The 16,923-nt window shown below is 35.8% G+C and overlaps 1 protein-coding gene across 1 annotated transcript in view; it reads right to left on the bottom strand.

Moving 5' to 3' along the window:
* The window catches only part of POLR3B (RNA polymerase III subunit B), a 119,264-nt gene that overhangs the window by 82,107 nt on the left and 20,234 nt on the right, over nt 1-16,923 (bottom strand). The window contains exons 9-11 of the mRNA XM_069489583.1: nt 15,987-16,095; nt 5,762-5,884; nt 891-1,010 (exon numbers count right to left, since the gene is read on the bottom strand). Coding sequence (XP_069345684.1) covers nt 891-1,010; nt 5,762-5,884; nt 15,987-16,095 — 352 coding nt within the window. The remainder of the gene's footprint in view (nt 1-890; nt 1,011-5,761; nt 5,885-15,986; nt 16,096-16,923) is intronic.

The following is a 16,923-nucleotide window of genomic DNA, read 5'->3' as shown; positions in this document are numbered from 1 at the left end:
ACTCGTTATAAACCAGACTATGTGGTTACCAAGATAGTCTAACAAATAATAATTCTATAACTTAGAAAGAGTAACATATATGTTAAAGTGGGGAAGGCGGGGGATGACTCTTGCCAACACCCCATATGCTAATGTGGCTGATCTGTGTTTAGCGATAAGTCAATAAGAAATAAATATTACATACTAATTCAAGAGTCAGAAGATAAATTCTAGCCCTCTCTCTGACTGCTAACTAGCTGGGTGACAAGGAGAATCACCTAGCATGACTAGATCAGAAAATCTTCACTGTAAGTGAAGGAGGTTGGACAATGAGATTTCTAAAATCAAGGTCTCAGAGATGAATTCGTCCAGTAGGCACTTCAAAAATTATCTATTGTAGATAGATACTTTTATCTCAACAATAGATACTTGCACAATAATGTGAATGTACTTAAGGTCAGAGAACTGTACACTTAAAATGGCAAACTTTATGTTATATATATTTTACCACCACCACAACCAAAAAATATGTATGTACATATGGGCAAGGCACCGTAAGCTTGTCTTAATTTATTTAAAAACATGTAAGACACCTCATTTCTGTCCTTCAAAACCATGAAATCTAGTAGCAGCACTAACATGTACAAATATAAAGTAACTATAATTTAAGACTGAAAGAACCATGAAAGAATAAATATGATGATGATGATGATGATACAGCTAACATTCTCTGAGTACAAATAAATTGCTGATAGTGAAGATTATTTCCAGCGGGGCAGTACAGTCCTCTTCAGGATTCTCTCTTAAGGAACTAGACTTTAAATGGTGTAAACTCTTATTCGCAATCTTTTAGCAGAAATTCACGGGCCCCCCACAATCATCACTACTCACAGTTGAAATGCATTACTCACCGGTACATGGGTCAGAATGGTTGAAGCCAAGAGCTCTCTTGCTTCTTCTATTTTGGTTTTCTTTGGTCCCCCTCCCCACATCCTTTGCCTTCTTACTTTGTTCCCTATATATTTTAATGCCTGTAAAAACAGATTATAACGTTTGAATGACATGACTGGAGAAAATTTATTAAGTAGCTAACGATATATACATTACAAGAAAAAAAGATAAGGGCCCTGGTTATAGAAAAAGTTGTACTGGGTCTAGCCATAATCAACATTTATCATGTTATCAATGACAAAATAGCATAATATACTGCCTAATACACTGGTTCCCTTTTTATTTTTAAATTTGTTTCCTTACTATAAAATTGATACATGATCATTGTAGGAAATTTAGTAAATATAGATACGTAAAATATATATGTGTTTGTATGTATGTGTGTGTATATGTATATGTGTGTATGCATGTTATCTATGTATATGTAAAGCAGCCATCAATCCTTCACTCAGAGAAAACCACAGGTAACATTTTGGGGCAGTATTTCTTTCCCTTCAAAAAGGAATCACATCATTTCAGACCTTTATGCTGAAAGTTACAAAACACTGCTGAGAGAATATAAAATCTAAATAAATTAGGGGTTATGACATTTTTGTGGATTGGAAAATTTAGTAGTGTTAAAAGTAGCTTACTATTAAAATTCTCTCTAACTTGACGAATAAATTCATAATGGCTAATTATAATCTTAGCAGGCTTTTTAAAAAACAAAAATTAACTGATTCTAAAAGTCTAAAATTACATGGAAATGCAAAAGACCTGAAACAGCTAAAACAATACTGAAAGAGGAACGCTGCAGTATTTATGTTACCCGATTTCAACTATAAAGCTACAATAATCAAAACAGTAAGATACTGGCATAAGGATAGACAAACAGATCAACAGAAGAGAATAAAAAAGTTCAGAAATAAACCCACACTATATGGTCAATTGATTTTTGACAAAAGTGCCATGGCAACACAATGAGGACAGGAAAGTCTTCTCAATAAATGATGATGAAACAACAAAATATCCATAAAGTAAAAAATTAATCTTGACCCCTACCTCACACCAAATAGAAAAATTAGTTTAAGATGGATTTTAAACCAAACATAAAAACAAAAACTATAAAACTCCTACAAGAAAACATCAGAGAATATACTCCTGACCTTGGGGCAGGCAAAGATTTCTTTAAACAGGACACAGAAAGTAATAACCATAAAAGGAAAACAAATAACCTAATAATTAGATTTTTTTTCAAAATTAGAAGACAGTTAAGAAAATGAATATGGAAGCAATAAACTGAGAGAAAATATTTATGATACATAAATCTGACAAATCTGACAAGGAATTTACATCCAGTATGTTTTTTTTAAAAGGACTCTGAAACTTAATAATAAAAAGACAACTCACTAAAGAAAATGAGCTAATGATTTGAACACTTCACAAAGAAGAAAACACAAATAGCCAATAAACACATGAAAAAGAGTTTATCAGGGAAATGAAAATTAAAACTACAGTAAGATACCACTATACACCCACTGTAGTTAAGTTAAAAAGACTGACAACATCAAATATTAGTGAGGCATGAAGCAAACAAGTCTCATACACCGCTGGTGGGACTGCAAAATGGTAAAATCATTTTGGAACAAGGTATATATAAAAGTTATATACACAACTGCTCTCTGACTCAGCAATTCTATTCCTAGGTATTTAACCAAGAAAAATGAAAACATATTCACACAAAGATTTGTTTATAGTAGTTTTATTCATAATAGCTAAAGACTAAAAAAGAAAACAAATGTCCATCTACAGAAAACAGATACACTGTGGTATATTCATATAATAGAATACAATGGAATACTACTTGACAATAAAAAGGAATGAAGTACATGGATAACTGACATAAAAAGGAGTAAAAAAGAACAATTTGGATGAATCTCAGACAACATGCTAAGCAAAAAAGGCTAGACACAGAAGAGTATATACTGCTTAATTCCATATGAGTTCTAAAACAGGCAAAACTAATCTATGGTGCAAAAATCAGAATAGTGGGGGAAAAATCAGAAGGTAGAGGTGAAAACTGACTACGAAACTAAAGCTGACTAAGAAACTTTCTGGAATAATAGAAATATTCTATATCTTATAAAAGTCATATAATTAAGATTTATACATTTTAGTGTACATAAACTTACTAAAAAAAAAGAATTCATAACTAAAAAATAACCCACTAGGGGGTAAAGAGTGAATGGACACTTAGATGAAACATGAATGTCAGAGTATTCATAACTGCTGATGGTTGGTGCTGGGTGCATGAGGGTTTATAATATTATTTTATATACTTTGTATATGTTGAAATTTTTCCATAATAAAGTGTCTAAAGAAAAGGACCATGTGGTTCTTATTATTCTGTAATAACAATGTACATTTTTAAAAACTGGCTTTCAGTTTACCAGAAGAAAGGGCCAGTATCTCTGATTCCCTACCCTGGAATTCTTGCCACAATTACCTGCCCGGGAAATTCCTTTTCCATGATTCAAAACAAAGATCAGGTATCACTTCCTCTCTGAAGGCTTTCCTAACCTACTTCTCTCTCTGAAACTTTAATTTCTTATGCATAAAGAATACTTTCATTCATGTTCACACCACATTATGTTTTAATTATCTATTTACATGTATGTTTGTCCTACTAGACTTTAACAGTGGGAACTTTGTCATCGTTTTGACTCCCAACGACTATCTAGTACAGCACTTGGAACTGAATGGAACTCCTCCCCTGTGATAAGATTTGGACATCAAATCTAGGATCTTCCCTGTTAAAAAGCCATTAGAGCATAAGATAAACTAAGACCCTGAAAACACCTGCTGCAGTGACCTAATAGTAAGTAGTACTAAGGAACTGATTAAAGCAAGTCAGCAGTTGGTGGGAATCATAAGGAGACAGGCAGTTCCATTTTCCCTAAACTTCATTAAATTTTGGTCTTCTAATTCCCTTGGGAAAAAAGCTAAAGATTCTTCGCTTCTTTGGGGAAGAAATAGAGGAACACAGGAGAGGAAGGTATCCGTTCTGATATAACAGAAAGTCACCTTTTGCCTGGAATACCTAATAATGTTGCCAGGGTTTCATGGTGTGAGGTTTCATGCATTAAGAGCCCAAACTATTCATAAATAGGTCAAGATGACACCCCTAGTACATCCTATCCCCACAAAAAAGATAATAAATAATTTCTTTTCTACACACTAGAGCCCTTGACAATGATTATGTAAAACGTACATGATCAAAATAGAGTGAAGGCTTCAGAAACAGAATGGTGGAGAGACTAAAGAGGGAGGCATAAAACACAAAAAACCCAAAAACTTCACAGGTTGTAAGCAATCAATTAAGGCCACATCTCCAAAAGTTCTATTATATAAGATAAAGTGTACTTGCTACACTTTCATTTAGAATAGCACATAACATTCATGTTTTCATAAGTGATAATATACATTGAATGTATCAACCATTTGGATTACTTGTGCCTCTGTACCCTTTTATTAGTTGTAATAACTAATATATGCCTTAATCCAGCATAGAAAGAACAAGCACTTTCAAAGTTATGCTTCCTTTTCAGGGGAAAAGGAACATTTGTCTTTCTTATGTTAACTAATTATATATTTCCCGTATCTTTTCACTGATCTGCTCTAATTCAGTTAGCTGAAATTTTTCTGTCAGGACCTATCTAACAGAAATGAATGATTTCCAACCTATTATTTAGCCTCTGTTCAAAAAGCTTTACAATGCTAGGGTTATCTGATCAACAATGATGAAGTTTATAATAAGATGCATAATAGAGCTCATTAAAGCCACTGGGGCACCGTTAAGGTAAACTGCTCTTCCAGGGCCCTACACAGCTTTAAAGAATAGCGTATCTCCCAAAACTGAACCAATTATTCCTGTTCACAGGGTAGATTATGTATTTTCTACTTCCTGGATATTTCTTAATGCTTTCTCTTCATGTTCTTGGAACACTTGGACTACATTACTTTAGTTGGTAATAAAGATTAATGCCTAGCAAATATTTCACTTTTAAAAAAGGCCGAAAATAGAATCTCCTAAATCCAAATAACTTTTCCTGTGTTGCCTGCCCAATAACTACAGTCAACTATTAACTGTAGAAAAAGAGGAAGACAGTGATGAGAATAATCCTTACTGATTTGTGCTTCTTAATTATATACACTTACACGACAATCTTCATTAATGTTACAAAAATATCTTTTTCTATATTTATAATTAAAATATAAATATTTAACCTAGATCCCTTGCATGCACAGTTTATAATACTGTTCGCACTCCTATGAGAATCTAATGCTGTAGCTCATCTGACAGGAGGCGGAACTCAAGCAGTGATGCGAGTGGTGGGGAGCATCTGTAAATACAGAGGCTTCACTGGCTTGCCTGCCACTAACCTCCTACTGTGCAGCCCGGTTGCTAATAGGCCAGGGACCAATACCAGTCCAGGGCCCAAGGGCTGGGGACCACAGCTCTACACTAAAGTTGCTACAGTTTTAAAAAAAAAATCACTCAAGTAAATAAGGAAGAAAAATGCTACTTGCTATTACATCAAAACAAAGGCCTCTTGGCCCCACATTTCCCTCTTCTAAATCAGACACCACAGGCTGATAATTTGTCTAGGCAAATTCCTTCTTCTAGTCCCTAAAGAAATGAGTCAAAGAAATGTCTCTACCGTACCTCCTATCTCCCCAGCACCCTTCCCAAATGTACAAGCCCCAAGCCATTGCATCCAAAGCTTTATCAATGAGCAGCATTAAATCTCCAATTCCATTTCATAGCAAAGGACAACATGAAAAGACACACCTGCATCTGTGTGAAAATCTGAGCTTTCTGGCACTCTTCCAAACTGGGCCCAAATGCAGCCATCACGTGCTCCTCTGTTCCAATCATCTGCACAATTTCCTGGTCACTCTCAACACCCATGGCCTAGGAAGGAAAGAAAAGATAGAAAGAGTGTTGGCTTTGTGTTAACTCACTGACATTTGCTTATGCTAATTTGGCATTGTTTGTGGGTATTACTTCTAAGCAAAAGCTAGCTCTTCTCTCAGAAACAGTGCCATCTGGCATTGGCAGCCATAGCCCAAGCTGCAGAAGAACCTGAAACAGAAATTTTGATTAGAAAGAGGAAAACAAACATTCTAAAACATTTTTTGTATGTGTACCATCTTCTAAAATTTGTATATATTCTAAGAGTTTCATCATGAAAAAAGGAGGTCAGAAGGTACAGTGGAGACAACTGGTCTCAAACGCAAAGGCAAACTGAAGAGAAGAACAGCTAAAGGGCAGTGAGTGAATCAAAAAACATACATTGCTGAAAATAAGCAGAATCCCAATTAGCATTGTCACAAGATTAATTTTTCTGAGAATTGTCAAATCATTCATATTCAGGCTAAAAGAATTTTTATAGAGATATCAAACCATACTTCATGCAGGTTTTAAAAGAGATTTTTAAAAACTAGGAACACACTTAACAGGTTTAAGAAACCCACTTAAGTGCTTCAAGGTGGGAGTGGCAATGTAGGTCTTTGTAGATTTCATATGGTACTAAGGTTCACTCCTTCACACATTTGCCTGGAATTCTGCCATATCAAGAAATAGAAGGCCGGGCGTGGTGGCTCACGCCTGTAATCCTAACACTCTGGGAGGCCGAGGTGGGCAGATCGTTTGAGCTCAGGAGTTCAAGACCAGCCTGAGCAAGAGCGAGACCCCATCTCTACTAAAAATAGAAAGAAATTATATGGACAGCTAAAAATATATATAGAAAAAATTAGCCGGGCATGGTGGTGCATGCCTATAGTCCCAACTACTCAGGAGGCTGAGACAGGAGGATCCCTTGAGCTCAGGAGTTTGAGGTTGCTGTGAGCTAGGCTGATGCCACGGCACTCACTCTAGCCTGGGCAACAAAGTGAGACTCTGTCTCAAAAAAAAAAAAAAAAAAAGAAAAAAAGAAATAGAGCATAATCTCACTAAACCTCTCTTGTAACAGTAATAGTCGGCTTCTTAGAAGTTAGGGGAAGAGTTATGTTTGCATTAAAATTCTTCCTTTAGCTATGCAGAGAAGATAGAACCAGAAGATAAATGTCTGGTTAAGCTTTGATGCTCTAGTTCTCAGTTCTCCTCCACACAAGAGAGAGAGGAAGGGAAAAGCAAATCCTAAATTCCAATGCAGACCATCAACAACATCACCCTGAATACAACAGAAAGGGCATCTATCTAAAAGTCCAGAGACCTGAGGTGTTTGTCCTAATATAACGCCAAAAACAGACAGTACAACTACTATTGTCATAAAACTTCTTCTATTTCAGTTTTTAAAATTTTTATAATGAAATGGCACAACCAGGTCCTTTCCAGCTCAAAATTCTATGATTATAACATTCTACACTTGATGTTCAGGGGTCTGTAATCTGTAAATTTGATTTATTTATTTATTTATTTATTTTTTTTTTGAGACAGAGTCTCACTCTGTTGCCCAGGCTAGAGTGAGTGCCGTGGCGTCAGCCTAGCTCACAGCAACCTCAAACTCCTGAGCTCAAGCGATCCTCCTGTCTCAGCCTCCCGAGTAGCTGGGACTACAGGCATGCGCCACCATGCCCGGCTAATTTTTTTCTATATATATTTTTAGCTGTCCATATAATTTCTTTCTATTTTTAGTAGAGATGGGGTCTCGCTCTTGCTCAGGCTGGTCTCGAACTCCTGAGCTCAAACGATCCGCCCACCTCGGCCTCCCAGAGTGCTAGGATTACAGGCGTGAGCCACCACGCCCGGCCTGTAAATTTGATTTACATACTTTAGGATCAGATGTAAACTTACTGAAAGTTTTAAAGATTTAGGGGAAAGCTAAATAGATGCTATGTCCCTTTTAGGCCAATTGTGGTGGTTTAAAAAATTTTCACAAATTCTTCGACATTCCCTTCAAAAGGTGGAGACTAATACTCCTTCCACTGAGTGTGGGCTAAACTTAACGCTTCACTTCTATAGGACTTTGGAGACTTGATCATAAAACGCACTGCAGCTTCCTGCTTGCTGTGTTTCTTAGAGTGCTCTCTCTGGGGGAAGCTGGCTGCCACGTCATGAAGACACTCAAGCAGTCTGTGGGCAGGTCCAGTGGTGAGAAACTATGGCCCCTTACCAACAGCCAATGAGGACCTGCGGTTTTCTGCCAACTGCCATGTAGGTAAGCCATTGTGGAAGCAGACCCTCCAGGTCCAACTTGGCCTTTAGATGACTGTAGCCATGGTTTCTTTTTTGGAAAGGTGTCTTGCTATGATGCCCAGGCTGGAGTGCAGTGGCTATTTACTGACATGATCACAGTGTACTATGGCCTTGAACTCCGGGCCTCAATGGATCTTCCTGCCTCAGCTTCCCGTAACTGGGACCACAGATGCATGACACTGTGCCCAGCATCTGACATCTTGAATCATGAAAGACCCTGAGTCAGAACCACCTAGCCAAGCAACTCTTAAATTACTGATCAACAGAAACTATGCTATAATTTGTCACACAGCACAGATAACTAATATACCAACTTTTGGAATTAAATTTACTATTTGAATTTTAAACTATTTGTTCAAATGTATAATTTGTTTTCTCCAAAATTTTTTTTTGTTTAACAAACAGGAAGTTCTCAGGATATAAACCCCTTTTTTATACTTTAATTTCTGCAGGCTTTTTACCTCCAATTTGATATGACACATTTCTTTAAAAGGATACTAGAAATAAACTCCACTATTTAAAAATTACACAAATTCATTAAAACAGCCTTTCATGGATTAAAGGAAGGCAATCCTAAAAAATCATCAGTTCTAATTTTTAAACAAACAGATTATTCTTAGCTTAAGCACACTAAGTTGCACTTACTCTGATGGCAATGGCACATGCGTAACACCATCTATACTTTCTCCTTGGCCTGCAAATAGCCAGTCACAAACATTAGAACAGAATTTTTCTCTGAGAAAAACTAAAGTTAGTTTTTACTTGTCAATCTCTCAAAATAATGTTATATGGGTTTCAATGGAATCAGAATATAAGAAAAACAATACTAAGGTAACTAAATTGCAGTGGAATTCAGTCTGTTTCTCTAAAATCTTTGATATTAAACTTTTAACTAATGCACTTCACTTCTCAGTGGAAAGGTCAAACACTAAAAGAGATCTATATGGGACAGATAGCAAACCAAACATGCAAAATGATATGGTAGGAAAAGGTCTGAGATAGAAATAGAATCCTAGAGTTGGCCGGGCGCGGTGGCTCGTGCCTGTAATCCTAGCACTCTGGGAGGCCGAGGTGGGCGGATCGTTTGAGCTCAGGAGTTCGAGACCAGCCTGAGCAAGAGCGAGACCCCATCTCTACTAAAAATAGAAAGAAATTATATGGACAGCTAAAACTATATATAGAAAAAATTAGCCGGGCATGGTGGTGCATGCCTGTAGTCCCAGCTACTCGGGAGGCTGAGACAGGAGGATCGCTTGAGCTCAGGAGTTTGAGGTTGCTGTGAGCTAGGCTGACGCCACGGCACTCACTCTAGCCTGGGCAACAGAGTGAGACTCTGTCTCAAAAAAAAAAAAAAAAAAAAAAGAATCCTAGAGTTGAAATGGCAGTAGCTTTCTGGTTCAGCCCCCCCTTTTAGGCATGTTACCATCTAAATCATGTGAACTGAAGGCCATCTAGATCATTTTAATAATTTTTATTTCATTACTCTCCAAGTGACAAAGACTATAAATTTGATTGCTTACTTTAGTATTTAATAATACAGGTTGAGTATCTCTAATCCAAAAATCTGAAATGCTCCAAAATCCAAAGAGTTTTTTTTTTTTTTAAGAGATGGAGTATTACTATGTTGCCTAGGCTGGAGTGCAGTGGCTACTCACAGGTGCGATCATAGTGCACTACAGCCTCCAACTCTTGGGCTCAAGTAATCCTCCTGCCTCAGCCTGCCAAGTAGCTGGGACTACAGACACACACCACTGCATTCAGCTTCTAAAATTCAAAACTTCTTGAGTGAAGACAGAACACTCAAAGGAAATGCTCATTGGAGCATTTTCAATTTCAGTTTTCTGGATTTAAGATGTTCAACTGTAAGTATCATGCCAATATTCCAAAATCTGAAAAAATCCAAACACTGGAACACTCTGGTCCCAAGCATTTCAGATAAGGGATATGTAACCTGTCATGAAAAAGGCCTTCCTCATTTGAAATATGGATTGCCACTTCAAGTTGTCCTGATGCTAAATCTAAGTAGTAATTTTATAACTGCATAAAATTCTCCAATGTCCTAACATGGATCTAAACAGACTGCTTAGGCCCTCCAAATATTTCTAAGCTATGAAGCAAAGACATGCCAAGCACATGGTAAATGACACCATATGTGTACAAAGCATGATTACTAACAAAGCTTTGCTTTAAAAGGACTAAACTCGTCCTATATCGAGTCTCTGAAATACAGGGGTGATAACTCAGTCAAGTTATCATCAAAGTGCTCCAGCTGCAAAGACTGAACTGACTTTATGACTATTTAGCCTTCAGTAGTCACAGCTACAAATAAATGACATATTGCTATGGAAACGACAGCTAAATGCCCAACCATTTTACTCTACAGACATAATTTAGACATCTGAAAACTGGCTTTATATGGAACTCTTTGTACTGCAGATATCTGAAATCATTTCTCCTAATAAGTCAAAAGTAAATGCTACATAATAACCTTATAAAAAACTAGCAGAGATAATATGTTTCAGCAGAAGGTCACCCACAGTCTGGCAATCAGCAATAACACTGAACAAAAATAAGGGGAGGCGCTCTTTAAAAGCGGTACAAGTTCTTCTTGGATAGCCACAAAGTATGACTAAAAGTGTGACTTTTAAAGACAGAAAAAAGAAAGAATACTAATGAGCAGAAGAGAATAATATGCACACTAATGGTGATATGTTGAAATATATTATGTGAAAGTGGAAAAGGGAATAACTTCTTAAAACATCTAATTAGAAATCTCTAATTTTTCTTTGAAATAGACTAAAGTCAATCTATTATTACTAAAAGCAGTCTTAGCAGATAACAAGAGAACTGTGGTGGCCCTCTTTGCCTTTGTAATTATTTCTCTTTAAAGATGGTAAATTTCCATAGAAGTTCGTTTCCAGGAAACATTGCGTGGCACCCTTGAAATCTGATCCTCTTTTCCAGAAAAACTTTCAAATTACAGATGCCATCATAGTGGAACTGCTGAATACTTGGGAATACAAAATGTAAAGCAGGAAAGATTCATGGGCAAGAAAACCTTTGTAGTGGTTCAAGTCCATAAATAAGGCTGATCTATGTCTTAAAAGCTTTATATGTCATATTCACACTCAGCATGTATTCTGGAAACCCTGCTGTTTCTGTCACTTTTAGCCAATTGTGGGTTACAATCAACAACCATCAAGTCCTAATGACTGTCAAGGTCTGTGTTAGGGCCACACAACACTAAAAGAGAAATGATGTGTCTTTCCTGGCATCCTAGTTTATTTTCCAGGGCTTCTGACAGTAAATGGGTAAGGAGAACTAAGGAAAGAAAAAGAGCACCCCCTTTTCCAGGCACTCTACTTTTCAAAAAATACATGATCCCATTTGCTCTTCACAGCAATCCTCTTAGGTAAAATTCTCACTTTACAGATGAGTTATTACATCTAAGACTCAAAGACATTGGGAAATTTGCCCAAGGGCACATAGCTAATAAGTGGAGAAGGTGGGATGCAAGCTAGATCTGTCTATTTCTAAGATCTCTAATACTCTATGCTACCTCCCAGATGGAAAAGTCTAAATAGTGGTTATCAAACAAGTTTCCATCAGTTTATTAAAACATCTCTACAGTAGGAGGCCAAAAATGTGATGACATATTACCAAAATATTTAGTTCATTTATCTGAACTAAAAACTTAAAAATATTTATTTTAATTCTTATACATCACTGATTAGAATGTAACAGATATGTTTCAGGGAAAAATTTGGAAACATGTATCAAGCTTTTTTAAAAAGATATACTTCCACTCCCAGGAATAAAGTCTCACTAAATAACCAGCAATGTGCACAAACATGTATGTGTAACAACAATCATCCCAGTGTTGTGTATAAAAGTGAAAACTTGGGGGAAAAAAAAATGACACCTAAATGTTTTACTGTAGGAAATTGGTTAAGTAAATTAAACCACATGTATGAAACATCTACACAGTGCTCACTAAAAATAATGATGTAGATTCATAGTTATAGTCATGGAAGGCTATTCACAATTCATTGTTAAGTGAAAAAAAAAAATTGATGTGTATATTACAAAAGCACAGGAAAAAGGTCTGAAAAAATATATCCAAAAACGTAGTGATACTTTTCAGTGGTTTTCTAGATTTTATAATGCAAGGACTACTTTTATATTCAGAAATGAAGAAGTTTGAAATCTCAATTACTGGTTATGTAAATGCACATATTGTTAATTTATAGCTCCACTCTAAAAAGGATTTAAGTCAGGTATATACACACACATGTATACATTTATAACATAAATATTTTAAAAATTTGATAGAAGTAACTGTCTTAATAAATTTTTGTCACCTAGCCAAAAAAAAGAGTACTTAATAAAAGTCTTCTAATTTTAATGAATGCAGGCATCTATCTATGCATTTTACACATGAGTGACAAAAGACTATATGCATTATAATTAGTTTATAATTTCTGGTCTAAAGAAAGCAGTACCATGCATCAAGTGTCTAAAACTTTCAAAAGTCCTTTTTATGCATGGGAACATACTGCCATCTGCTGGAGATATAATTCTACATCATTAGATAACATTTTCTTCATTCATCACTATGTATATAAAATACTGAGTTGGGTATTGTGGGATCACTACAAAAAAAGCCAAAATTACTTCTGTGCTTAAAAATACAAACCTCGAAGACAGAAAATAAAAAGTATATTTAAGAATTCTCTCAGCCAGGCGTGGTGGCTCATGCCTATAATCCTAGCACTCTGGGAGGGTGAGACGGGGATATAGCTTGAGCTCAGGAATTCAAACCAGCCTGAGCAATAGTGAGATCCCGTCTCTACTAAAAATAGGAAGAAATTAGCTGGGCAACTAAACATAGAAAAAATTAGCCGGGTGTGGTGACACGTGCCTGTAGTCCTGGCTACTTGGGAGGCTGAAAGCCGGAGGATTGCTTGAACCCAGGAATTTGAGGTTGCAGTGAGCCATGATGAGGCCACTGCACTTTCGCTGGGGTGACAGAGTGAGACTGCGTCTCAAAAAAAAAAAAAAAAATTCTGTCTAGACCCTATGATATGGTGGTACTGCCATTATGATTATCATCACCATCACCACCCGAAAAGAAAATAAATGGCTCCATCTTATTTATAGAACTCAAAAGCACATTAAGCTATACTAAACATAAAAAAAATTTCCTACAACCTCCTTCATGCAATTGCATTTAGAATATGGATGTTTCCTGAGTTAAAGAACCTGACTTGCCAATACCCATTCAATACTTACAAATAACCAGGGCCATGCTCCCTATCCCCCAACCAAAAGACTGACTTGAGGGCTACTTTCCTCCCTCATTCCTACACTGTCATCTGGCTACAACTTTAACAGTAAAGGCTCAACTCCCTTCTTTCTTACTCCTCTGAGGCTTGTACCCAAGTGTTTTTCCTTTTTAACCAACTTAGTAAATCCTCCTCAAAGGATTTCTTCCTCTGTTTTTTCTAATCATAACCGCAAAAATATTTCTATCATAACAACTGTTGAAAAGAAACATTTAATTCTGAAGTGAAACTGAATAATAAATGAGTATTATCAATCTCTAAAATTATCTAAAGTATTCAGTATCTCCTCAATAGGCTCTTTATTTCAATTAGTCATCAAGATTAATTTTATACCCATATACAATTATTGTTATTCATGGTAGCTACATTCTATAAAGCTGCTGAATTACACTGTATACTAAATAGTGAATACTGAACCTTTGCTCCTAGGAATAGAGTTCCTACAAGTTCCTACAAGCCTATTCCTACAAGGAATAGAGTTCACAACATTTTCCATAAATGAACCTTATTTTCTGTAAGCTTCTGTTAAAAAGACATCTTATTTAATATATACCATTTACACATTAACATAGCCACCAGCACTGTAACTCAAGCCTGAAAAAAGCTTTATCTAACATGTATTTTCCCCATAAGGCATATAACAGTCTTTCTGTCCCTCGGAACACTAGACAACACTTTAACATTACATTATACTTGGGGGCCATCTTCTGATGGATCTGGGAAAAGTAAATTGAAAACCTTCTGGAAAGGATTTATCCTTCTAGATGCCATTGAGAACACTAGTGATTCAAAGGAAGAGGCCAAAAATACCAACATCAACAAAAGTGTGGAAGAAGTTGATTCCAGCCCTCATGGATGTCTCTGAGGGGATTAAGACATCAGTGGAGAAAATAATTGCAGATGTGCAAGAAAGAGCAAAAGAACTGGAAGTACAAGTAGAGTCTGAAGATGTGACTGAATTTCTGCAATTTCATGATAAAACTTGAACAGACATGGAGTTGCTTCTTATGGATGAGCAAAGAAAGTGGTTTCTTGAGATGAAATATACTCCTAGAAAAGAAGCTGTAAACACTACTGAAATGACAACAAAGGATTTAGAATATCACATAAACTTACTTGATAAAGCAGTGGCAGGGTTTGAGAGGACTGACTCTAATTTTGAAAGAAGTTCTATTGGTAAAATGCTATCAAACAGCATCACATGCTATAGAGAAATCTTTCATGAAATAAAGAGTCAGTCAGTGAGGCAAACTTCATTGATGTCTTATTTTAAGAAATTGCCACAGCCACTCCAACCTCCAATAAGCACCACTCTGATCAGTCAGCAGCCATCAACACCGAGGCAAGACCCTCCATTGTCAAAAAGATTACAATTCACTGAAAGATGACTCAAATGATCATTAGCATTTTTTAGCAATAAAGTATATTTTAAACTAAGGTATGTACATTTTTTAAGACATAATGCTATTGCACAATTAATAAACTATAGTATAGTATAAACATAATTTTTATATGCACTGGGAAACCAAAAAATTCTTACGACTTGCTTTATTGCGATATTTGTTTTATTGTGGTGGTCTGGAACTGAACCTGCAATAGCTCTGAGCTATGCCTGTATCTGAGAAAGACTATACAATTTAAACATGGTTTCTATGGAAATATCTTCTGGGTTCTACGCCAACAATTCACAAACAAGCTGAATTTTCAAAAAGTCAGTTGTACACTGAAGATTTGTGTTTACATAGAAACTCAGCAAAACCTAGGTGTCCATAAAAAAGAAAACAAACTTGGTTCATACTCTTTGACCTAGAAAATTCCACTGCAGTGAATTTAGCTTAACGATATCTTTGCCCACGTATAACATATTATAGCAGTTTTGTAACAGCGAGAGGTGTATATATCCACTGATTGGAGATTTGTTAAATTATGGCACACTCATAAATGAGCTTTGTCAAAAAGAATGCAATAACTCTGTACGTACTAATATAATACTATCTCCAAGATGCAAGTTACAAAAAAAGAAAAAAGCTGAGGGCAAAGTGGTATGCAATATATGTAAATAAATAACAAAAACACAGAACAAAAACCTACTATATACTCATGTGCTTGTATATGCATAGACTATTTCTAGAAAGATATATAAGAAACTAGTAATGGTGGTGTCACTGTGTAGGAGAACTATGTGGTTAGATCAGGGCAGGTAGGAGGCTCACTTGTCACTATATATCCTTTCATATTTTCAGAATTTTTTATGGTGTATTTATCTTTAAAAAATAGATTACTATTTTTAAAAATATCTGAACCTCAGTCTTATTAGCTTTCAATTTAAAATATATCATATGACTGACAATTTATCTATGCCACAAATCTTTCTATTCCTAGAATTCCTTATCTTCCAAATTTCTAATTACATATGCAAATAAACCAGAGAAAGAATTCCTTTTAATTTTAGAGGAGAGCTGCAGCCTTACCTTAAATATGATGACAATGGGTATATCTTCTGACAAGGTATTATGCCTCAAATAAAACCGTCCTTGTTTTACAGCCATATTGGTTCTGCTTTTTTTCTCATGGGTAGAGCTATAAGTAAACACAAGTTGGTTAAATTGCATCCTTAGTTTCAAGCCAGTAACATGCAATAGCAATGATCCTCAATCAATAAGGTTCAACTGATCAACAACAATCAGTTAAGGTCCTCTCTAATAAGTACTTTTTAAAGATACATAACCTCTTTCCTGCCTTGTTGTCACTTCCATGAACATTGAAAAACACAATAAATATTTCTTTAGCTCTGAGATTACGGTGGAAGTTTTGTGGGTGAGTGAGTGATAATCACCTTCTGATCTACTTTACTTTGATTCCACCTGAATTACTTTGACTCAGTGTAAAGCATATATTCATGGCCAATTTTACGTAGTTGACTAGAAAAGCCTCAAAATAAGCCTAAATCATGAGAAAACTATGAAGGAATTAATTTACATACTATGGGTTTTTTAACTAATAATCTAATAAAATATACCCATAGTCTTAGTATACAGTGAAGCCAAAGAACTAATGAATCTCTTCTATTGGTATTTCTATAAGTTATAAAATTCCTAATGGATTTAAAAGCATTTTGAAAGTGCTAATCAACCACAATAACACATACTGACTACCTGCTATATACTATGCACTGTTACCCAGTTTTTTTATATTAGCTCTAATCTTCTACATAATAACACTTATTTTGAAGTGTTGTCTCCAAATCACATATGAGGAAACTAAGGCTTAGAGAAGCTAAGTTACTGCACACTCCAGTGCCTCACAGCTAGAAAACAACAGCTTTAGGATTCAAATCCAGATTGCCTTGGCTCCAGAGTTACGGACAATGGGAAGACATGGGTTGCAGAACTAATGTATCTGGATTCA

Source organism: Eulemur rufifrons, chromosome 16 (assembly GCF_041146395.1).
Source record: "Eulemur rufifrons isolate Redbay chromosome 16, OSU_ERuf_1, whole genome shotgun sequence".
Taxonomy (NCBI): Eukaryota; Metazoa; Chordata; class Mammalia; order Primates; family Lemuridae; genus Eulemur; species Eulemur rufifrons.
This window is presented reverse-complemented; position numbering and strand designations above follow the sequence as displayed.